The following is a 25,294-nucleotide window of genomic DNA, read 5'->3' on the forward strand; positions in this document are numbered from 1 at the left end:
TTTCTGGGTTTTCAATTCTATTCCATTGGTCCTGAGGTCTGTTCTTGTGCCAGTACCAAGCTGTTTTGATTACTATGGCTTTATAGTAGAGTTTGAATTCTTCTTCTTTTTTTTTTTTTGAGACACTTATTTTAAAATATTCCCCAGGCTCTCAAACTTTTGATCTTAGACTCTCAAGTACTGGAATTATACACTAAATTCATGTTATCATTTTGACTTACATTTATAGTAACTATTAATATAATCGAAACTCAGAGTGATTAAATTGTAATTTACAACTAATGTACTTACAGAATCTTTTATTGGTTGCTTCGTGGATATCATAATACCTTATAATCTAAGTTGAATTTTAAGGCTTAATTTAAAATGTATCTTTAACTTGTTCGTTTGAATCCATTGTTCTGGATAATTTTGAAAATTTATGTGTTAAAACAATAAATTTCCTGATCTGAATTTTTTATTTGAAGTTTAAGGAATTTTTCTTTTTTTGACTGCAATTAGGAGATTCCTTACTCTTTTATTGGGTCATAATTTAATTAATAGCTGTTTTTCTAAGGCAGTAAATGAAATAGAACAATGAAGATATTAGAAGGATTTTTGATGGAGCTTCTTTTTCTGTGTAGTATATTAAGTAAAGGTCAGACATTACTTTCACTTTTATTGCTGACAGTTTGTTTTTTGAATTGTTTCAGAGGTTCAAGTATCTGAACCACGCAAGATGGAGAAAATACACTTGTTACTAGAAAGGCTATACAAGCACACTGGCCATTTTCTCCTTTGGGGGTTATCTTTTTATATATTAAAAATGACTACAGTTATTTTTTTTTTATTTCTCAAGCAAGGACAGTGAAAATTCAGTTTCCTATGTTTTCTAAAAGAGATATTACATAGCAAGCATTCATTTGTTCTTATGATACGGTAAAGGATGAAGGTCTGAAGAATGTTTTATAGTTATCTTGTAGAAATAGTACTTAGGTCAGTTGATGATGTAGGCCCATAATCTCAACATTTCTAAGGCTGAGGCAGGAGGGTCATGAATTTGAAGCTGACTGAGTAACATAGTGACATCCTGTTTCAAAGAAAAAAAAAAACAACAATAACAATTAAAAAACAAATTCCTCTTTAAGTCTTTTGCTGATTTTTCTCTCTCCTGTATATTGAAGAAGAGCTTGAAAACAAGCTGAAGGTTAAATGAAGTTTTACATTACCAATTCTGGATGCTTATAGGTGAATACGGCATTATCATATGACTTATAACTGAGTTTTTGGCCAGCTGAACTTGATTGCCAATGGATTCAGAAGCACTTTTTTTTGGGTGGGAGGTCGGTTATGGGGCTTCTAATTTGGGCCTGAACGCGGTTCCTCAGCTCTTCAGCTCAAGGCTAGCACTCTACCACTTGAATTACAGCACCACTTCCGGTTTTCTGGTGATTTATTGGAGATAAGTTTCTTGGACTCTCTTGCCTGGGCTGGCTTTGAACAGCAATCCTCAGATCTTAGCCTCCTGAGTAGCTACGGTTACGGGTGTGAGCCACTGGTGCCCAGCTCAGAAGCACTTTTATAGTAAAAATGTATATAAAAATTTTCAGCTTGCTCTACTTTGTGTGCATAGGGGGAAATCAGTTATAAATAACAAGACATAGTTAATTTCTTAAAGTTTAATAACTTTCTCTTTCCCTCTGTCTCTCTCTCTCTCACTCCCTCCTCTCTCTTTATGTGCATGTGCATTTTTAAAAATCTCTACTATCTTCATGGTTGTGATTTGGCAACAGATGTCAGCTCCTGGATAATCTGTGATGGTGATATTGACCCTGAATGGATAGAATCTCTGAATTCTGTTCTGGATGATAATCGGCTGCTCACCATGCCCAGTGGAGAAAGAATTCAGTTTGGTCCAAATGTTAACTTTGTATTTGAAACTCATGATTTAAGTTGTGCCTCACCAGCCACAGTGTCTAGAATGGGAATGATATTTCTTAGGTAAGTCACAGAGCTCTTACATATATTAGAATACTCTTTAATTATTACTTTGGTTTTATAGGTAAGTAAAATAAATACACTGTGAAGGATGTATAAATATTTTGCCTATTTTCTTGAATTAATGTTTAGGATTTTTTACTTACCAACTAATTTTAGGATCATGTGAAATCATTTTAGATAATATTGTAGGAAACATTTAGATTGAATTAGTCATGAGCTTCCTTTGATGTGAAATAATAATTAGAAAGTATAGTATAACTTAAATTTATAGTTCATAGCATTTATACACAATTTATCATTCAATATATTCTTAAAATCTTGTATTAAAGTACAGTAAATATAATTTTACATTAAAATATTTTCATGTTCTTTTGAATGTTTATGATGTGCCTATCATTAAATTAGGCACCTTAGGAAAGACGGTAAGACAGGAGTAAAAGTAACATTTATTGATGGATTGTCATTTTGGAATATACCATAAAGTAGAGATAAACTTCAGTGCAACAATAATTATAATATAGGATAGAATATAAAGGAAATAAGCCGTAAGCAAAGATCATTATTGCTACCTAGGATTATAAAATTGATGGTGAAACAGGTATAGGTTGGAAGAGGTGTAATGAGTATGTACAATTTCCTGTAAAATGTAATAATGTTAACCTTTCCAGGTTGTATATACATAACTTACACCTTAGTTTTAGATTTATTTTATTGCTTAAGAAAATGTTTGTTGCAAACAAGGTACTTTTTAAAGAGGGAAATTTTTATAAGCATACGTAAGTAACTAAAGCCAACTCTTACGTTCTAGCAGATAATACAGGTGTGGAATTATGCTTTATTGGAGCAGAAATTTGGAAGTTTCTTCTTAAATAATTATGTATTTGTATTATTCTGTTTCAGTGATGAAGAGACAGATCTTAATTCTCTAATAAAATCTTGGTTGAGGAATCAGTCTGCTAAGTACAGAAGTAATCTTGAAAGCTGGATTGGAGATTATTTTGAAAAGGCTTTACAATGGGTTCTAAAGCAGGTAAGTTGACCATAACATTGAGGTGAGGACTTAATGGTGTATGGCTTACTCTTTTTGCCTCATGAGAGAACGTACCTGGGATCTGGTGGTAGAGGGAGATGTAGATGTTTACATTGCAGTCTAAATCTTTTGGCCTACCTTTTTGTTAGTTAATCTTAAAACATTTTAAATTTCATACCTACTATACCTTGCCTGACTTTCTGAAAAATAATGAAATAAAAAAAAGCGAACAATAAAAAAAGCGAAAAAAATGAATATTGGAATGTTTTGTGTTTCTCACTTGCAAAACAACCTTGCTGTCACAATTTATTATATCAATAAATGCCACTATGTGTATCAAACTGAATACAGTATTAAATTAATACTAAAGTGGAAAAAGGATTATGAATAATGTGTAGTAATGTTGGGAGACATTTATTCAATAAAGATGAATAAAATACTATATGTTAAGCATTAAACTAGGTAGATTTTAAGAGGTGAAGATTAAAAGAATAGCTATTTTTCTGGACAAGGGTTTCTAATGGAGGAAAATTCCATACAAACACATCACCATGATATAGCAGCAGGAAAATAAAATCATTGCTCTCTTTTAGAGGGTTTTAGAAATCAAGATCACTCTTGTTTTTTAATTTGAAGCATGCATAGAAAGATTTCCAGGTGTGATATGTGATTTCACCTTTTCCTAAATTTTCTTTTATGCCATTTATTTTATATAAAAACACGCATAAAAGAAGTAGAGAAAAATGCTTTGGAAGTATCTGACTATTAGTCTAAAGGTGATTTAGTGGTCACTACTTTGGGATTGGACAAAGCACAGCAGGAAATGGAGATTTTGCTGAGTTTGCTTGACCTTTTTCCTTTCTGGTATTGTAAGGATGAAGATAGGTTTCCTAAGAGGCCTCAGAATATGGGGATTAATACCTATTGCCTACATTATAGCCCCATGTTAGTAGATGAGTTGTTTCTCTCTCTTAAATCATTGATTCCTTCCTTCAAGCACAAAATTCCTTTTATTTTTCAGCTGTAGTGTTTTCCTTTGCATGCTCTTTGTATGGCCAGGGAATCTCACCCTACAAATAATAGCTATCACCTATTTCAGAGTCCTTGCTTGAAATTTGATTTACACTTTCACAGTGCCTTGTTCTTCTGCTCTGTAGTTCTTACTACAACTTAACCATTTTCTCTCCTGTGCTTGACTTCCATGAAGACATGGACTGTGTTAAATCCACTTTAATAAAAGCTTCTAATGTATGATTTGGTTTCAGTAAATGTTATGGAAAAAATGATAATTTTTCAGCTGAACTGTCCAGCATTTACCAAAACCCTAGAGGCCTATAGAACAAAACCCTCTGTATGACCTAAATTCAAAAGCTTGATTTTAAAATTCTGTTTATTAGCTGGGGTTGGGGACTCACTCTTGTAATCCTAGCTATCAATAAAGTACCAAAAAGCCAGAAGTGGAGTTGTGGGTCAAGTGATAGAATAGTAGCCCTGACCAAAAAAGCTCAGAGACCAAACCCAGGCCCTGAGTTTCAAGCCTTAGGATGGCAGGTGTGTGACACAAACACATAGATACATACATTTCTCTTTATTGAGAAAACTCTAAATCATCTCATTTAGCTTGATTTCTAGTGCTCTTCTTTCATGATCATCAGACAAGCTTTTGCCTATAGTTTCCTTTTATCAGAAGAAGAAATAAACAAGACCAAGCTGGTGATCTATTTTGTAAAAATGTATTCTGCTGGTTTAGGAAGAAAATAGATCAGGTATTTGTTTGAGGACATTAGTATTTATAGCTCAAAAATATAGTTTTATGACTTTATTTTCAAAGTGTATACATAAATTGAGTAGAATCCAAACTCTGACTTGATTCAAGGGGTGAATTTAAAGGTATTTTAAAGAAGATATATGAATATCACTTTATCTAAGTTGAGTTTACTGGTTAATATTTGCTTTTTTTCTGTCCCACGGATTTTAATCAACAGAATGATTATGTAGTAGAAACAAGTTTGGTTGGAACTGTGATGAATGGTTTGTCCCATTTACATGGATGCAGAGATCATGATCAATTTATCATTAATCTCATAAGGGGACTTGGTGGAAATCTGAATATGAAATCACGACTAGAATTCACCAAGGAGGTAATGCATATTTAAGTCTTGAATTCAGTAATACTTTTCATGAGCCTTGACTACTGCAATACACCAGTTTAACTATAAGTTATGGAACTTACTTTTTTGGGGGGTCTGCTCATCCTGGGGCTTGAACTTGAGGCCCGAGGACTGTTCCTGGGCTTTTTTCCACAAGGCTAGTGCTCTACCACTTGAGCTCCAGCTCCACTTACCACTTTTTGTAGTTTGAGAAGAATCACATGGACTTTCTTGCCCTGTGCTGGCTTTGAACTGTGATCTTCAGATCTCAGCTTGTTAAGTAGTTAGATTTTGGGCGTGAGTCACCAGTGCCCAGCAGATATGGAACTTTCATGTTTTGAATTTATGCATTCAGTAGAGTAATTTCTATATGTTATAGATGCATATTTATGCACACACATATGTATACATATATATGAATATATATGAGTAAATACTTTTCCTAATTCATGACACTTGATGAAACTCTATTTTTTATGAAATAATTCCTTAGTAGGCTAAAATTTGGGTCATGAAATGTTATGAATTTGTAAACCTATTTAGCTATAGTAAAGAATATAATTTCATTTTTAAATTTTAATTGTCAAAGTGATGTACATACGGTTACAGTTACATAAGGTAGAGAATACATTTCTCGTGGAACATGTTACCCCCTTCCCTCATTTTTCTCCCACTTTCCTTTCCCCAACCCTCCCTCCAAGTTGTACAGATCATTTCCTCCCTCCAAGTTGTACAGATCATTTCCAACGTACTGTCTTGTGAGTATCACTGTTTCATTGGTTCTCCCTTTGTCCTTTGTCTCACCAATTTTTGGTTCCCTTTCCCTTCCCTAATCCTGATAAACATATATACAGTACCTAGGGTACCAAAATCAAATACTGTGACAACGAGATAAACCATATGGGGAAAAAAGACCCAAAAGAAAAAAGAAATGAAGTAGTACATTGAAAACAACAATATAGAAAAATCTCTTGTGTTTATGACTGGGAGTTCATTTTGCTTATCATTGTCTTATATGGTCATATCTACATAGCTATTGAGCTATTCTGCTCATCTGCTAAGATTATCCTAGACATACTAATTATTACAAATAAGGGAAACCATGAGACCTATGTTTCTTTGGGTCTGGCTTATTTCCCTTAATATGATTTTTTTCCCAAATCCTTCCATTTCCTTACAAGTGGGGTGGTGTCATTCTTTCTGATGAAATCATAGAATTCCATTATAAATACGTATATATAAAATATAGATGTAAAATATAGTGTGTGTGTGTATACATACACACTACATTTTCTTGATCCACTCATCTACTAAGGGGTATTTGGGTTGGTCTTAAACACAACAGTTTTGGGAATGTTTAACTGAATTAGTAATTTGTAAATTTTTTTATGTGTGAAGATTTTGTTTGAGCCAGTTCCTTATAAAACTGAATTCAATACCAGTGAGATTTTCTTCCGTTTGGCTTCTGTATAAATAGTTAGAAATGTGTTCCTTAATAACTGGCTGCAACATCCTGCTGCAGCTTCTTTTTTCACTTTGCCCCTTTTAGTAGTCTCTTTTGTTACTTCTATTCTCTTTTTCTTCTAGTGGCCTCAGAGGCAACTTCGCATATTTCTCATTGTTACTAGTCAGCATTATATCAGCCATTGAATAACTCAGTTGACATCTTCAGATAAGCTTTGATATATTTGCTTTAATTATCATTTAGAAATAAAATATTAATTTGTGTGATAAGGTAGTTTGCTTATAAATAGGTTTGGTATATGGGAACTAACAGGATTCACTTTAATGAATTTTACTTGGAAAAATTAATTTCATTTCATAGTATGGAGAAATTTATTATAGCTCTTTCCTTTTAAGGTTTTTAATTGGGCACGAGAATCTCCTCCAGACACTCACAAGCCAATGGACACTTACTATGACTCTAATAGAGGACAATTATTACCTTATGTGCTGAAGAAGCCTGAAAACTTGACTGCTGAAGATTTCAGTAATGGCCAAACTCTGCCAGTCATTCAGACTCCTGACATGCAGCGTGGTTTAGATTATTTCAGACCTTGGTTGAGCTCTGAAACTAAGCAGCCATTTATTCTTGTAGGACCAGAAGGCTGTGGCAAAGGGTAAGTGTCCACAGTGGTTCATCTTGTGAACTTAAACATATGTACCTTAACAGCCATTGTTATATTTACATTTTCAAGGAAACATGTCATTTTTGCTACTGTAAAAGCAATAACTATGGAGATGCATGTCCTTTACTCTGCCAGATTTTATATGATTTTTTTTTTTTTTTTTTTGGTCATGGGGTTTGAACTCTGGGCTTGGGCTTTTTTGATCAAGACTATCCCTCTGCCACTTTGAGTCACAGCTCCACTTCTAGTTTTTCAGTGGTTAATTGGAGATAATGGTCTTACAGACTTTCCTGCCCAGGCTGCCTTTGAACTGCGATCTTCAGATTTCAGCATCCTGAGTAGCTAGAATTACAAGCTTTTTTTTTTTTTTTAGAAATTGTTTTTGGAAGAGTTTATATATACAATCACAACAAAAGTTGACTACCTCAAACATACTCACAAATTAGCATGTGCTTAAATTATTTATATGTTGACGTTAACTCTATTTCAAAGTTTTTAATGTAGTCCACTTTTACAAAGTGCCTACAGAATATGATTTTTGGTAACAGACTTCATGAATTAGTAGTTTTACATTTTTTTGCTTGGGGGCGGGGGTCCGGTCGTGTGGCTTGAACTCTGGGCCTGGGCTCTGTCCCTGAGCTCTTCAGCTCAAAGCTAGTGCTCTACCACTTGAGCCACAGCGCCACTTCCGGCTTTTTTCTTTTTGCTTATGTGGTGCTGAGGAATCGAACCCAGGGACTCATGCATGCAAGGCAAGCGCTCTACCACTGAGCTACCTTCCCAGCCCTAGTTTTCCTTTTTCTTGTGAGAATATTTAAAAATTTTATTAAGCCATAGTAATTTTTACCTAAGAGAACTTAAAAAATCTTAAATTGTGGAGACATAATTGGTGTAATCTAGATATACTTTAGCCAAAATACTTTAAATGATTACAATTTTTTGGCTGAAATTAATTCCAACAATAGTTTTAAATGTGTATTTTTTCTAGTTTAAAAATTAGAAAGCTATGTGTGGTGACACACTCCTCCTATAATTCTAGTTACTTGGAAGGCGGTGTTAGGAGAACTGCAAATTGGAGGGCATCCCAGGCAAATTAATAAAAGTTTTTTTTAAAACTATTTATGAGGCCCTGGGTTCAATCCCTAGTACCATAAGAAACAAAACAACCACAAAAACTCCCAAACCCCAAGAAAGTTTTATTAATAATGAGGCAACCATATCTGTGTTATTTTACTCTTAACTATCATCATACTTAGTTTAAAAACTGAAATATTTAAGATAAATTCTGTGGCTGTTGCATTTTCGAAGTCAAAATTCATCATCTTTTCTATAGGATGCTGCTCAGGTATGCCTTTTCTCAGCTCCGCTCCACTCAGATTGCTACAGTTCACTGTAGTACGCAAACTACTTCTCGCCATCTGCTACAGAAACTGAGCCAGACTTGCATGGTCATCAGTACTAATACTGGTCGGGTATATAGACCAAAAGACTGTGAAAGACTTGTTTTATACTTAAAAGATATCAACCTCCCCAAGCTTGATAAATGGGGGACCAGTACTTTGGTAGCTTTCCTGCAGCAGGTAAGTCCTATCACTTGACAAGTTAATGCTGTTATTTTTTCTTATCCATTAGGGCCAATTTTATCTAGCATGTGTTATGGAAATTAAACTCCTGAAACATTGTTCTAGGTTGGTTGTTTTGCTCTTCCTTTAGAAGATAGTGCTAGATAGAAAATAATAGATGTTCAATATCTGTGGTCTCTCCTTTTCCCCTAAATTAAGCAGTGAATCAGAAACTGGGTTGGTGCTAGAGGTGGGGAGGGTTGCTGACCTCCTGTGTTGAGGGTGCTTCCATCTGACAGTGGCTACAGTTAGTCACACCATTTCTGACTGCACAGGCCCATTGGGAAGGACCCAGGACCATCCATTTCTTTCCTTTTAGTCAGTCATGGGGGTTGAACTCAGGGCCTGGGTGCTGTCCCTGAGCTCTTTTGCTCAAGACTAGAACTCTACTACTTTGAGCCACAGCTCCACTTCTGGTTTTCTGGTGGTTAATTGGAGAAAAGAGTCTTATGAACTTTACTGCTCAGGCTAGCTTTGAACTACAATCCTCAGATCCCAGCCTCCTGAGTTGCTAGGATTACAGGTGTAAGCCACCAGCATCCAGCAAAATCATCCATTCTTAGTGTGGAAAATTTTCCTCATGTTTTGTATATCATATTAGCTATTCTATAAATTTTTAGAGCTCACTTTATATTTCAAAATTTAGCTCTATTATATTACTGCAGAATGTTATAAAATAATTTAAAAAAAAACCTTTTTCTGATCCTGACACTTTTATTCTACTGATTGCTGCGATTTAAACAATTTTAACAATTAATGGTGATAAAAGTTTTTTTTTTTTTTTGGTCATGGGGCTTGAACTCTGGGCCTGGGTGCTATCTCGGAGCTCTTCAGCTCAAGGCAAGCACACTAGCACTTGGGCGACAGTGCCACTTCTGGTTTTCTGGTGGTTAGTTGGAGATAAGAGTCTCATGGACTTTCCTGCCTGGGCTGGCTTTGAACCACGATCCTCAGATCTCAGCCTCTTGAGTAGCTAGGATTACAAGCATGAGCCACTGGCTCCCAGCAAGCATTTTTAGAAATGAAGATATGAATGCAGTTGTGAACAGTATTTTTATTTCAATGATATGAGAATTTAAAGTACATTTCAGACTGGAAGTCTTGAGTTAGGTAAAGGGTGAGGAATATGTTTGGAAATAATTGACATTTAGGAAAACATTATTGTGATTACAAAATATAATGTCTGAAACATTTAAAAACATGTATTTTTAAATAGGTATTGACATATCAAGGATTTTATGATGAAAATTTGGAATGGGTTGGTCTGGAAAACATCCAGATTGTAGCATCCATGTCAGCTGGAGGAAGGCTGGGAAGGCACAAGCTCACCACCAGATTTACTTCCATTGTTCGTCTTTGCGCTGTAGAGTAGGTATCTGAGCAGAGTTACATCCATTGTTTGTCTTTGTGCTGTACAGCATGAATATGAGTGCTTAAAATTGCTTACAATTATAACAGGTTTCTATTAGTAATACGTCTTCAAACTGTAGACTATAAAAATAGTCAATCTTCAGACATGTTTTTTCTACTCTTTCCAAATTATAGGCAGTGATTGAGGATGATAAAGGCTTTAATCAAACCATCTTATGTTTTAGAAACCTACAGGAAAATAAAATACCTATCTGTTGATAAAATACCTTGTGTGGATGCCCACGCTGACCTTGAACCTCAAGTCTCCAGATCTATGCCTCCTAAGCAGCTAGAATTTCAGTCATGAGTCATTACCACCCAGCTTAAAGTGCTTTTTCTTTTCTTTAGTAAAAATTTCCTTTTGTTCTTTTGTAAAGATTTGTGGGTTATTCCAACAGTTGTGTCTTAAAATAATTTTTATTGGAATCCTCTACCAGGAATATTATTATTGACAATAGATACTTAAGGATCTAATTTGTTTGAAAGTGAGCAAAGTCTCATAGATCTGTATCTCAGAGAAGGAAACTCTCACAGCTGTAATTTAATATTTAAAATAATTTTGAGTGTTGGTTTATTTCAGCTCTCTTCTTTCTTTGACCTTGTTTAGTTACCCAGAAAGAGAGCAATTGCAGACGATTTATGGAGCATATTTGGAAGCTGTTCTACACAAAAATCTGAAGAATCATTCTGTTTGGGGATCTTCATCAAAAATTTATCTCTTAGCAGGATCGATGGTACAAGTATATGAACAGGTGCATTTTACTCTCATTTTTATGTCTGGTGGTTTTATTCTGAAAATATATTTAATCTTCATTTTTGTGTTTATGGCCAGTTTTGACTTTGCTACCACTATTAGTACAGTGCAGCAAGTGTGACAGTGAAAGTGTGTTCAGTTATAGAGAACACAAAGTTGAGAGAGGAAGTAACTTTGTTGTGTATGGTAGTTATTGAGAAGGGGGAATTTGATCAGGGTGTTGAAAATTAATAGAAATTCACAAAGTGGTTGAAGATGACAGAGGTTTTAGGAAAGGGACCGATGTAAGTTATGGCATGTTTGCAGTATTTTTTTTTTTTTTTGGGTCCGGTCGTGGGGCCTGAACTCTGGGCCTGGGCACTGTCCCTCAGCTCTTCAGCTCAAGGCTAGCGCTCTACCACTTGAGCCACAGCGCCACTTCCAGCTTTTTTCTTTTTGCTTATGTGGTGCTGAGGAATCGAACCCAGGGCCTCGAGCATGCAAGGCAAGTGCTCTACCACTGAGCCACCTTCCCAGCCCATGTTTGCAGTATTTTATTTTTCGGGTCTGGTTGTGGGGCCTGAACTCTGGGCCTGGGCGCTGTCCCTCAGCTCTTCAGCTCAAGGCTAGTGCTCTACCACTTGAGCCACAGCGCCACTTCCAGCTTTTTTCTTTTTGCTTATGTGGTGCTGGGGAATCGAACCTAGGGCCTCAGGCATGCAAGGCAAGCGCTCTACCATTGAGCCACCTTCCCAGCCCCATGTGGTATATAATTTTATAATGTGGTAGAATAGGAAAGGTAAACTAGAAAGCTCCAGGTGAATGACCCATGCCTGTAATTATAGTTACTCAGGAGGCTAAGATCTGGAGGACTGCAGTTCCAGGCTATCCTAGGCAAAAGAGTCTATGAAAATATGTCTCCAAAATAACGAGCTAAAAGCAGGGCAAGACTGGACATATGGCTCAAGTGATAAGAGTTGCCAGATGAAGAAGTAAGCTGAGTGGGTGAAGCTCTGAGTTCAAATCTCAGAACTACAAAGAAAGATAATCTGGGAAGGAAGAATTACCTTTTATTAAAGTCAGATGATAAGTTATCAAGATCACAATGAGTTATGTCTGTGTCCATAGAGTAGAAGGGATAGGCTCTTGTGAGGAGAGGATCTGCTTCATACAGTGACATCTTGAACTGACAGCTCTATGGTTCTCATCATTAGAAAAGGAATTTTACCTGTATCTGTGACTTTCAGTCATTATTTTATAAAGCTCAACTTAGCTTTTGTTTAGTAGGACTTTTGAAACTTGTATTTTTGCTGCAGTCATCAGCATTCTCTTTAAACTTGTGAATCTTAGAATTATATGTAGAATGTATAAGAAAGAATATATAGACTAATAATAGGTATCAGTTATAGATAGGATAACTGCTAGAAAACAGTTCTGTTAAAATAAGATTCTGCCCACAGGTAGAAACTGTGTGTCTAAGGTAATAGGAAAATTTATAACATGCATATATATATATATATGTTTTTCTTTTTCAGGTGCGGGCCAGATTTACAGTTGATGATTACAGTCACTATTTCTTTACACCTTGCATTCTTACCCAGTGGGTACTTGGCTTATTCAGATATGATTTAGAAGGAGGTAAGTTGTACCATTGTGGGGTTGTGTATATGCACATGGATGTAAGCATTTGTTCAGTGTTACATATTTTATTCAAAATCAATAAATGAGTATTGAAACAGTTGTTACACTGATATCAAATTAGCACTATTAATTTTAAATATTACTACTAAAATATATTTCAAACTGATTATCACTTTAAAACTTGATTTTTAGGAAAAGTGAAATAATTATTTTTGTAATTAAGCCACAATTAATATACTTTTTTAAGGTCACATTTTTATTGAATGAACTGAGATGATAGGGTTTAAGGTAGCCTTTGAATAATCAAAAATAATATATCAGCTTATTAACAGAATGAATTTTAACTTTTTTCCCCATTTCTTCTACTTATCTGATGCCAAAATAATGGTATGTAGATTTTCACACTCTATTTCTTTTTATTGTTATGTTAAACAGACAATTTAAAACAAATTGAATATTGCCATTTAAAAAATTGCTTATTCTAGGGTCCTCCAACCATCCATTAGATTACGTATTAGAAATTGTTGCATATGAAGCACGGCGCTTATTTCGTGACAAACTTGTCAGTGCAAAGGAACTCCATTTGTTTGACAGCATTTTAACCTCAGTGTTTCAAGGGGACTGGGGCTCAGACATACTAGACAATATGGCAGGTAAGATGGTGGCGCCTGCGTAAGTATATGATTTTGATGGGTACTCTTGTTATTTTTCCTGTAGTGTGATTTCATATCTACACAAAACTTCAGGGAATTTTAATGCTGATTTTCATCAAATCATTTTGACCACAACTCATGATTGTGTTCCAAACAAAACACAACAAGAGTTATTATATTTTTAAAAGTGGTTTGGCTTATTGTTGTACACTTTAAACACAAAGTTGTTCATCCTAAATGATTTTTCACTAATACAAATTTGGTTAAGGCTATATATTTGGAATTAAAAAAATTGAGGAAATCTATGTTTGATTATAATATTCTTTTTTTTTTTTGTCGGTCGTGGGGCTTGAACTCTGGGCCTGGACGCTGTCCCTCAGCTCTTTTGCTCAAGGCGAGCGCTCTACCACTTGAGCTACAGCACTACTTCCTATAATATTCTTTTGCTTAATAGTAATATCTTTCTTTTTCCTGTCACTACACATAACATTCTGACCCCAGAATGTCTCATATGTTCTTACTACCCACTATATCCAGTTTTGTGGCAAACAAAGTATAATATTCAGTCAAAGCAGCTGTGTTACATTTAGAATTATTACTGTTTAACAAGCAATTTGCATTTTGAAAACTACTGGAGTTGTAATATGTATGAAAGAAAATAGTGTAATTATAATAACTTTACTAGTTACTTAGAAATACTGTATTGTGCTTTAATATTTGAAAGCATTTTGAGTGTCTTTTGGGGCTCTCAAGTTTATTCATTGTTTTTCTTCACTACTTACAGCAAGCAGAAAGAACAATATTTAAACACACGTGCTCAGTAGACATGAGTGAATGATGTATGACTTGTGTGTCTTTTAAAGAGTTGTAAATATGGTATGGGATCTGCCTTGAAATAAGTATTGAGTGACTTTTGAGGTATATAATTTGTTGATAATTTAATCCAAAGAAAAAAAACAGAGGAAAACTTAGAATTAGTGAGTAGAAGACAGATTCCAGAGTACACAATTTATAAGGGATAAGAAAGGAATTGAAAGACAGTAGTAGGGTTTGTGGCTTTGTGAGAAGGGTCATGTAGATGTAAGGAAGAAAACTTAAAATGTGAGCCGGACACTGGTGGCTCACACCTGTAATCCTAGCTACTTGATCTCAGGATCAAAGTTCAAAACCAGCTCAAGCAGGAAAGTCCATGAGACTCTAATCACTAAGAAAGCTGAAGTGGAGCTACGGTTCAAGTGCTAGAGCTCTAACCTTTAGTCAGAAAAGCTCAGGGAAAATGCCAAAGCCCTGAGTTCAAGTTCCTGAAAAAAAGGAAATGTATTGTGGGGGTAGCAGATGCAAAGATTTGTGTCTGGAGGTTGAGCTACATTGTTATTTCCAAATAGAAGTTTTACTATCCTGGTTTTTACAGGTAGGGATGATGCAGTAAGTGAAGGTGAAGGGAAGGAAAGAAAGATGAACTCTCTTGGCTTGGCTTTAGGGAAGTTGGGTAGTTGTAGTAAGAATATTAGAAGTGAGAATGAGTTTCCCAGAAGATTGGAAGAGAAGAGTTTCAATAGGTTGCTGAGTAGCTTTTCCTTTTCTGTTGCTAAAGGTAAATTTAAGGGAAACTTGGGAGTATTTTTGTTTTCTAATTGTTGTTATTATTTCAGAAGTTTGTACCTCTGATGCTATTAATAAATCTGTTCTTTCATAGCGTTTTGAAATTGTTTTGTTTCCTAATGTTGTGGAAGTTATTTTTAATAAAGTGGAGACTATAGAGAAAGAAAATGGGAAAACAGGGAGATAATGAAGTATAGTTAGAAGGACGGCAGTTCATGTGATGTGAAAGATACAGGGAGAAACATGGGCAAGGGCTCACTTAGCCAGTTCTCAGGCACCTTTGTTATTTTAATTTGAAATCATATTTGATTTTCCAAATAATTAGCTTTGCATAACTTTCTGAAGATACTCTTATTGAGACTGATTAAGATAATTTAGTAAGCAATGAATTTATTAATTCATATCAACCACAAATAATCTTTTATTTCTATAGATAGTTTCTATGTTACATGGGGAGCCCGGCATAATTTAGGAGCAAGAGGAGCCCCAGGACAACCATTACCTCCACATGGAAAGCCACTTGGCAAACTCAATTCTTCAGATCTTAAGGATGTTATTAAAAAGGTATAACATGAATCATGAATTTGAATAAGACTTGTCTGTGATTATAGTTATAGAAATGCTTGTTGGAAACATTTTTAGGGCATGGAGATAGAGTATAGATGGAACTGGTTCTGTTCTTTTGGAATTAAGTCCATTGAGGCAGACATAAGTAAGTACATTTGTACTAACACTGGTGTATTAATACTAAGATGTATATCAAAAGATGGTTTTGGAAATATGAATGATGTTAATTGAGAAATCTCCCTTGAGTAGTGACTATCAGGTTGTAGAATCAAAATCACCTGGAAACATAGAAAATATGTAGGTTCTTGGTGTCCAGCCACAGAGGTCAGACTCTCTATGTGAGGTCCAGAGAACCCGAAATTTTAACAGGCTCCCCAAGGCTGTTGATGCTTCTGGTCCTAAAACACTGAAGATTGCTGTCCTTGACTTTTTCCCTCTCTTTGTTTCCTTGCTGGCTTACTTGCTCTTGGCTCCTTACTTCTTTGTTTTCAGTTTAGTTGTAAAATAGAAGAAACTGTTGAAATGACTTATAAATACTATTATTCATATGAAAATCATTGTAGGTTTTCTGTCAGAAAAATTTTATTGTCAAACTAATTTGTATGGAGGGACAATGAAAAGTTTGGGAATATTGGGAAGTTCTTAATCTTAGAGGTGGAATTCTTGGGGCTGGGAAGGTGGCTCAGTGGTAGAGCGCTTGCCTTGCATGCATGAGGCCCTGGGTTCGATTCTTCAGTGCCACATAAGCAAAAAGAAAAAAGCCAGAAGTGGCCTTGTGGCTTAAGTGGTAGAGCGCTAGCCTTGAGCTGAAGAGCTGAGGGACAGTGCCCAGGCCCAGAGTTCAGGCCCCATGACTGGACCTCCCCCCCCACAAAAAAAAAGAAGTTGAATTCTCTTTCCTCATTTTCTGTACTCTGTTGTGCAGCCTTGGCATGGTACAGTACCTGCCTATGTGGGCTCTTGACTCATTCTCAAGCAGCAAAAAAAGGAGTTTATAAAAAACTTTATAGATGCAGAGTTTCTAAGGTTTTGAGATTAATGATTTATATTAGATCTTCAAATTTGAGAGCTTTTTACTGTCATATTACTTTTTATTCTTTGTATTAATGTCTAAAGGTAACTGGGTTTGTACACCTTTGAATCTTTTTGGCATCAAGTGAATTTGTTATTGGATAGGTACAATGTAGGTGTGAGGTGACATGAATTCCTTCTTTTCATTTCTTGAATGTGTCAATAATGTAATATTTTACGTAAGTGATACTTTTGGAGCAATTGGGTTTAAATCATAAAATATATTCTCTCTGTTTCTTGAAAGGGTCTTATCCACTACGGACGAGATAATCAGAATTTGGATATTCTACTTTTCCAAGAAGTTCTGGAGTATATGTCTAGGATTGATAGAGTGCTGAGTTTCCCAGGAGGGTCACTTCTGTTAGCAGGACGCAGTGGTGTGGGTCGTCGGACCATCACTTCTCTAGTCAGTCATATGCATGGAGCAGTCCTGTTTTCCCCCAAGATTTCCAGAGGGTATGAACCAAAGCAGTTCAGAAATGATCTCAAACATGTGAGTTGTTAATGTTTTGCTTTATTCCTTTTTCCATTTATAATTATGGCAATTATTAGCTTACTACCTTTTTAAAGTCTTCAATCTCAGATATATATCTTTATTCTAAATTTTGATATTTTACACATAATTACTAGAAAATTACATTTTGGTAGATAGAAAAGAGATTATTAAGATTTCTAATTTCTAGGTACCCCAGATGATGGCATATTTGATGGATATAATTGATGAACAAAAGAATGGAATTTGCATAAAAATGGCCTTTCTTTGAAATAATTAAAATATCCCTCATATAGTTTTTATTCATATGTTTGATTTGCTTACCAACCTTTATGTTTGATTTAATATAAATGATAAAGGATAGTGACCTAGAGAATAGCTTTTAACTATCTCCAAAACATAATAAAGAATAGTAACAATTATTTCCCCCTTTGCAGGTGCTGCATCTTGCAGGAATTGAAGCCCAGCAGGTAGTTTTACTTCTTGAGGATTACCAGTTTGTACACCCTACATTTTTAGAAATGATCAATAGCCTTTTGTCTTCAGGCAAGTGGATGGTTTCTACTCAATGAAAGTAAAAGTGTAAATGTGAAAGTTAAGTCAAATTATCTCATATGGCATTTACATGTGTTTCAGAGAACTTTGGACATGGTCCTTTACTGAGGTAATAATGTAGGCTAAACTTGCTTATGGCTGCAGAATTGGGAAACTCCATTTTTATAACTCCAGGAATATAGAAATTATGTAAAGTTACTGGATATTAGTGAATGTACAGAAAATAAATTTTCTCTCATACACTATCCCTTTTCCTTCAACCCAATCTGTTTTATTTTGCCAAGTTTTGATTTTGGCTTTCTAAGGTATTACACTATTTGAAATCTTCATTAATACGTTTGTATGCACTTGTGTACCATTCAACATTTTTACTTCTGAGTTTGTAAAGTAGATCTGTTTTCCACATATAAGGGAAAACATGGGTCCTTTATCTCTGGGCCTAACTTAATTAACCTAAGTTTTTCCAAGTCTTTCTGTTTCTTCACTAATGGTACAATGTCATCATTTCTAATGGACAAGTAAAATTCCATTGTATATTCCATTTGTCCATTGTGGAGCATCTGGGCTGATTTCATACATTGGCTGTGGTGAATAGGACTTCAGTATACAGCAGATTTTGTGCTGGCGGCTTTACCATATCCTGATTTGTAATCTTTCGGATAAATGCCCAGGAGTGGAATTGTTGGACCCAAGGGTTAAGACACATTCCTACATATTACCAAACATCACTAGATGGAGATCTTGTTCAGTTTGGCTGACATAAATGGATACATAGTTTGTTTCATTTTTGATGTGTGAGAGAGGGAGTGAGAAAGAGGGAAATGAGGGGTAACTATGTGATTGGATGATAAAGACAGTCTGATACCTTTTAGTTAGATCTAAAGAAATTAATTAAATCTTCCTTTCTTAAAATATATAAACTATCACTATGACTAAAATCTACATCCACAACTTCATTTTGCTAATTTAAACTCAAGCCATTCAAGGGAGATCATAATCAACTCATATGTCTGCCTTGATAGATTTATTTTTAGTGAGTCCTACAGAAATGGGTTCATAGCAATTTTCACTTCTTCTCATATTTTTGTGATTTACAAGCATATTGATTTAGTAAATATATATTAAGCACTTACTATTTGTGGTGCCAAGTTAGAAGAATTAGATTTAGTGTAGTAAATCACAGTCTCAGTCCTCTCATCAAATTCTTACTGTCTTCGTCAACTTGAATTTGTTCCTTACCATTAATCTGCAGCATACCAAGCTACTGAACAGGCTGCTTCTCATACAGGTGCATTTGTCCATTAATTCATTTGTTCATCTGTGTTCTACATATTTATGAAAGATTGCCTCATGGTTTAATGTGGAATATCATGAAAGATTTATTCCTCAGAAATTCAGAGTCTGTGGAAAGGGAAGCAATTCATTAACTATAGTAAATGGTAAACAATATGTGAGAAAGAAGAGTAGTATATGTATATAGTTAAGAAATTTAGTGTATATGTAATTAAGAAATGATCTTAGGAATCGCATTTGGCAAAGTTGTATCCTGAAAGATAAACAATAATTTAGGGTAAATATAAGGAGCAGAGGAAGACTGGAGGATGTATATTCCATGAAGAAAAGATATTTTGTTATATTTCTGTAACAAGTTCATTGAGGCTGGATTGTAGGTTATGTTGTGGGGAGTGCAAAATAAACCTATCAAGGCAGACATAAGGGTTGATTGTGATCTCCCTTGAATGGCTTCTTTGAGTTTAAATTTAGCAAAATGAAGCTGTGGATGTAGATTTTAGTCATAGTGATAGTTTATAGATTTTAAGAAAGGAAGATTGAATAAGGACATCATTTAATACACAAAGTGAAAAGAATTTGTAAAAGATGTATTTTAGATTAACATATTACAACTAAAATTAAAAAGAAATGTGCTATTTTCTTTCAGGTGAAGTCCCTGGTCTTTATACTCTTGAGGAGTTAGAGCCCTTGCTGTTGCCTCTTAAAGACCAAGCTTCACAGGATGGCTTTTTTGGACCTGTCTTCAATTACTTCACGTATAGTAAGTGATATTCAATTCACTATTGAATGTAAGTTCTGAGTCAAGTGAAATGAAGGCCACTTTAATTTTCTCAATAGATTGCAGAAGTAACAAAATATGGGTTAATTTAATAATTTACATCTTCATTTTTTCTGGAGTTTCTAGAATTTATGATACAGTAGCTTATAAATAAAACACCTTTGAAACATTTTAACAAAGGGAAATGTTGAAAATGTGGTTATGTTTCCTTTGTTTTACTGTGATAAAATTAGTGCTACTTTAGTATCATCCATCTTAGAAAACTGTTGAACTATTTAAATTGTGCCAAACTTTTATATAGTTTAAATACTACATTACCTGTTATTGATAGAGAGGCAGTTTTATGTGCATTGTAGAAATAAAATAGGAATAAATAAAAATAAGGCAATAATCATACCATTCAGACATAATTGCACTTACACCCTTGATGTATCTCCTGGATCTTTTTCTTAGCATGCATGTACAAATACAAATATTTACAACTATCTTTTAACCAAAGTAAAAATCTTATCATAATGTTATAGCTTGTTTTTAAAAGTGCCTGTTATATTTCAGTAAATTTCAGTCTCATGAAACCAGACCATACTTAAATGTTCTGATTATATTACTATTATTACAATTTTCCATGTTTAATTTTTTTGTATTTTTAAGGAATTCAACAAAACTTGCATATTGTCTTGATTATGGATTCTGCAAATTTAAACTTCATAATAAACTGTGAGAGTAATCCAGCTTTACATAAGAAATGCCAGGTGCTGTGGATGGAAGGTTGGTCAGATAGCAGTATGAAGAAAGTAAGTTTAACTGAAGTTTAAATGAAGATGGAAAGATTGAGCATATTTGATTTTTGAAGTTAGTGGCTTTCACAACTTCTCTTTGCTGTTAACTTTAACATTAGCTTAAGTGTGGTGCTGAACATCTGTTATGTTTGAAAATATTGCTATTCATAGTTTTTTGTTTTGGTGTCATTAACAGAGTTTGAACTTGGTGCTTTGTGATCTCATGTGGCTTTCTTGCTAAAAGCTGAGGCTCTATCACTTGACTCACACTGTGTGCTCATTAGTTGGAGATACAGGCTCACAGACTTTTCTGTCTGAGCTGGCTCCATGATCTTCTGGGTGTCAGCATCCTGAGTTATGATTATTTTCTTTTTATTGTTATATGATTGTTGAGTATCAAATTATAAGTTTAGGTTTACTCTTAAATAAGGATCAAAGAGATAATCATCATACTTTAAAATTTTACAAATGTCACATAATAACATTTGCATAATGATAATTCTTCTAGTTAAAATTTATAAATTCCTCTTTTCAAGATACTCAGATTTGTATTGAAAACCTAATGTTTACTAGAAAATTGTTCTACCACCTGGGCTGTGCTCCAGCCCATTTTTTGCTTTTATTTATATTTTGGATAGGATCCTGTGTTTTTTCAAATGGCTGGCTTTAGACTAGAATGTTCTTATCCTTGTTTCCCATTAACTGGGATTAGAGGCTCCCAGAACCACCTGAGTACCAGGCGAGGCTGTGGTGCAGGTCTATTAAGAGGAGAATGTGAGACTTTGAGGTTTAGCTATGTTAATATGAGATGTTAGAGATCCAAGGTACATGTCTGAGAAGGAGTGTGTGTGTGTGTGTGTGTGTGTGTGTGTGTGTGTGTGTGTGTGTGTGTTGGATTTCAACATGCAGAAAAGCAAATTGGGGAATTATCAGGGTATAGGTGATACTTAAGATGTAAGGATAAAGGTGAATAAAGAGTATAGATAACAGGGGGCAGAAATTGAGGACTGAACCCAAGGCACTTTATTGTTAAGAAGTTGGGAGCATAGACAAAGACCAGCAACTTGAGAAGGAGCTGCTGAAAGCAGTGGTACATGATGTAAAACCAAGGGAAGACAACATTTGAAAGGAGGGAAGGTGATAAATTATGGCATATGGAAGTAAAATAATTGAATTAAGCAACACAAAGTTCATATATTAGTTTAAAGAAACATTATGTCTGTTTTAGATACCAGAAATGCTATTCAGTGAAACAGATGAAGAAAAATACAGTGACAAAAAAAGGAAAGAGGAAAAGAAAAAAGAGTCAGGTAGTACTCTGATAGAACTGATTTTATCTGATTTTCTTATTTATGCAGTAATTGCTCTTCTAATGTTTTTAGATTCCTTAAACATTCATGATAATTATGAATCTAAATGTTATTTGTAACAATTACATTTACAATTTAAAATAGAGCTCAACAGAATATCTGTAGTTTGAATTAAAGAAATTCAAAATTATTATTTAAAAATTTTATGTTTCTGTTATATATGAACATAAGACTCTGATATAGCAGGTAAATTATGATAGAAATGTGATTCAGTACATGGGAAAGTGCCTTGGAAAGGCATCTGACCAGAGTATATACTAGTGTGGAAAAGGCCAGAGAAGAAATGAAGGCATTTTATGGAATCACAAAGAGCCTAAATGCTGAAAAATGCTCCAGCAGCCATACAGGACAAGATTGACAGGGTCAGGTAATGGACAGCTTCCACACATTATATTATGCTCTATTTGGAGTGATCAGGGGTTATTAAGGTATTTTAATAGGTATATAACCAGAGACTTACTTCAGAGACAGGTATCTTGAGGTTCACTCTTCCCTAATAAATTCAGTTATTAGGAAATGGTCTAGTATAGGGAAAAACAGAAGGCAATTAGTTCATGTTAGACATGCATTTCAGTAATCTCAGAAAGACATGATCAAGGTCTGAAATGAGGGATGAGGATGAGAGGAGGAGAGCTGGGTGGTGCATGCATATAATATCTTGGCACTTGAGAGGCTTAAGCAGCATAGTGAAACTTCACTACACAGACTCTCCCCAAGGCAAAAACTAAATAAATAACAAGAAAAAAACTGGAAAGAAGGACTTTAGATATTAGGAAGATAGGAGCACTAGAACATGTGTAGGAATGCCTATGCGTTTGTATAAAATGTATATTTATGGTTATATAAAATAGAAATATCTAATATGTAATAACTATAATGTCGTTAAGATCATTTTTCCAATTCTTAATTATGCTTTATAACTAATTTTTTATTTTCTGTGTTTATCTAGTTGATCCTGACTTTCTAAAATCATTTTTGTTAATTCATGAGTCTTGCAAAGCCTATGGTGCTACACCAAGCCGATATATGACCTTTTTGCGTGTGTATTCTGCCATTAGTAGCAGCAAAAAAAAGGAATTATTAAAGAGACAAAGTCATTTACAGGTACAATATTGTTAATGTTGAATGATTTTTGTCTTCATGATTATTTCAAATTTATCTTGTTATTGTTTGTAGGAGACAAGAATTATATAAATCACAATGCCACATTGCCTATGGCATTTATGTTAATGTAATATATCATATAAATTCATGCCTTTGGAATGTACTATATTAAAAATGTTGGAAAACAATTTTTCTTATTTGCATTATACACTGGATTATGCTAATGATACACTATAGACCTATCTATAATATACGTGTGTGTGCATGTGTGTGTGCCCCACACTGGGGCTTAAACTTAAGGTTTTTTTGTTGCTTGGAGTTTTTGCTCACAGCTAGCATTTTACCACTTGACCCATGCCTCCACTTCTGATTTATGTTTATGATTAACAGTTAAACCTTTTCTTCTTTTTGGTGTTTCTGGAGTTTGAACTTTAGGCCTCATGCTGCTAGTAGGTTCTCTACCACTTAAAGCACTCCACAGTTCTTTAGGTTTACTTATTTTTTTTAATATTATCTAAAACTAAAGGGACTGAGATCATGGCTCAAGTTGTAGAATTTTGACTTAAATGTGATACTGGAATGATGCCAGCCTCTAACTTGTCAGCAGATCTTTTCTCTCCAGAGATGTAGTTTCTCTCTGTTAGGGTAATAGACTAGAATCTAGCTTAAGTCACATAATTATTTTCTTCTTTCTAATGATTCATTTTCATTTGTGTTAAGCCACTGTCTTTGATTTTGAGAAGTTTGATTTCCTGATTTGTTCTTAGTATTGTTTGGATAAAGTACATACACTTGCTGAGTTTCAATCAGACTAGTGTGAAAGTGTATTAGATAATATGTGAGGAACCTAGAATGCTAGCTGTCTTCTACTTTCAGATGATCAGTACATATTGGAATCTTTTTTCTCCAAGACTGTCTTCAAGTCTTCCAATATGTTAGCTGATAAAAACTTTAGCTCACATTATGGAAAAGAGGAATTTACATCAATTCATTCCTTGGATTAACTTTTGGCAATGCGGGGTATCATAATGGTAAATTCAGGATCAAATGCCCACCCATAAAGCAGGAAGGCAGTTTGAGCAGTGGTCTACTGGTACACCCATATGTGACCCAGATGGACAGAAACAAGGCATGTCCACTTCAGAGAAGAGTGAATTTTGTTTCCTTTCACCCAGTGAGACTAACAATTGCGAATGGCTTACTAAGTTTTCCCTTGCTTTCTATTTTCTTTTCTAACATGATGAATAAAAAGTCTAAAACCTAGTGTTTAAGCAATCAAATATTCATTGAGTACTGTTACTGTTGTTTTAAAATTTGCCTCTCTTTACAACCCCTGAAATCTTTCACTGCATCTCAGTGGATATGTTTAGTAAGTCTTTAATTAGCAATGAGAAAAAAAAAAAAACCTAAGACTCCTTTGGTTTCTATGTACCACTTGCATATTTGCTCAATTCTTTCCCACAGGAATTTATTTATGCTGTGTATGTATGCCAATCAGTTTTTTTTTATTGACATAGGCTGGTGTGTCTAAACTAAATGAAGCTAAAGCTCTTGTGGATGAACTGAACAGGAAAGCTGGAGAACAAAGCATATTACTTAAAACTAAGCAGGATGAGGCAGATGCTGCCCTTCAAGAGATCACAGTATCAATGCAGGTAATGTGAGACTTGAGTGCAGAAATGCAAGTAATAGAGCGTTTCTGTCTAGTTATCAACCACTGTAAAAATAACATTTCTACTTACAGGGACTCAAAATATTGCTCATCCATACTGAGTCAGGCTGATAGAGTAATAAACTTGAGCTTTTGTAGAATTGCATGACATTAAGGTTAATTGAATGTCACTTGATAATTCCTATAGGATGCTAGTGAGCAAAAGACAGAACTTGAAAGGCTGAAGCACAGAATAGCAGAAGAAGTTGTGAAAATTGAAGAAAGAAAAAATAAAATTGATGATGAATTAAAAGAAGTACAGGTAAGTTAAGAATGAGACATTCTAAGAGCCATTTACATGCTTCACTACCAGTTGTATGTAGAGTTTAAACATTACTTGTAGCTTAACATGTGAAAAAAAAAAGAAACAAGGAAAACCTAACAGGAAAGAAAATAAATTAACTGAGGGCAGTTAAAAATAATCTTGCTTCATAGAATCTTTGTTGTTTTGGTTTCTGAGAAGAAAATGCATTGTAGATAAACTGTTGCACTTTATTTTGCCCAGAGATGACTAAATTAATTACTCAAGGAGTCCTAAAATACTAAGAAGCTTTTTATAATGGCAAAATAATTTGCCATTAGAACACTGCAGTTATAGTTGCAAGTAGTCTTACTTGCTCAGC

At 34.6% G+C, this 25,294-nt stretch overlaps 1 protein-coding gene across 1 annotated transcript in view; it reads left to right on the forward strand.

Annotated features, from left to right (window-relative positions):
* The window catches only part of Dync2h1 (dynein, cytoplasmic 2, heavy chain 1), a 174,419-nt gene that overhangs the window by 48,590 nt on the left and 100,535 nt on the right, over window positions 1-25,294 (forward strand). The window contains exons 39-56 of the mRNA XM_013009687.1: window positions 1,773-1,980; window positions 2,881-3,010; window positions 4,996-5,151; window positions 7,021-7,280; window positions 8,623-8,869; window positions 10,128-10,279; window positions 10,929-11,073; window positions 12,590-12,692; window positions 13,181-13,348; window positions 15,384-15,514; window positions 16,833-17,081; window positions 17,519-17,627; window positions 19,576-19,689; window positions 20,359-20,501; window positions 21,715-21,796; window positions 22,806-22,960; window positions 24,478-24,615; window positions 24,820-24,933. Coding sequence (XP_012865141.1) covers window positions 1,773-1,980; window positions 2,881-3,010; window positions 4,996-5,151; window positions 7,021-7,280; window positions 8,623-8,869; window positions 10,128-10,279; window positions 10,929-11,073; window positions 12,590-12,692; window positions 13,181-13,348; window positions 15,384-15,514; window positions 16,833-17,081; window positions 17,519-17,627; window positions 19,576-19,689; window positions 20,359-20,501; window positions 21,715-21,796; window positions 22,806-22,960; window positions 24,478-24,615; window positions 24,820-24,933 — 2,804 coding nt within the window. The remainder of the gene's footprint in view (window positions 1-1,772; window positions 1,981-2,880; window positions 3,011-4,995; window positions 5,152-7,020; window positions 7,281-8,622; window positions 8,870-10,127; window positions 10,280-10,928; window positions 11,074-12,589; window positions 12,693-13,180; window positions 13,349-15,383; window positions 15,515-16,832; window positions 17,082-17,518; window positions 17,628-19,575; window positions 19,690-20,358; window positions 20,502-21,714; window positions 21,797-22,805; window positions 22,961-24,477; window positions 24,616-24,819; window positions 24,934-25,294) is intronic.

Source organism: Dipodomys ordii, unplaced genomic scaffold (assembly GCF_000151885.1).
Source record: "Dipodomys ordii isolate 6190 unplaced genomic scaffold, Dord_2.0 Scaffold10, whole genome shotgun sequence".
Taxonomy (NCBI): Eukaryota; Metazoa; Chordata; class Mammalia; order Rodentia; family Heteromyidae; genus Dipodomys; species Dipodomys ordii.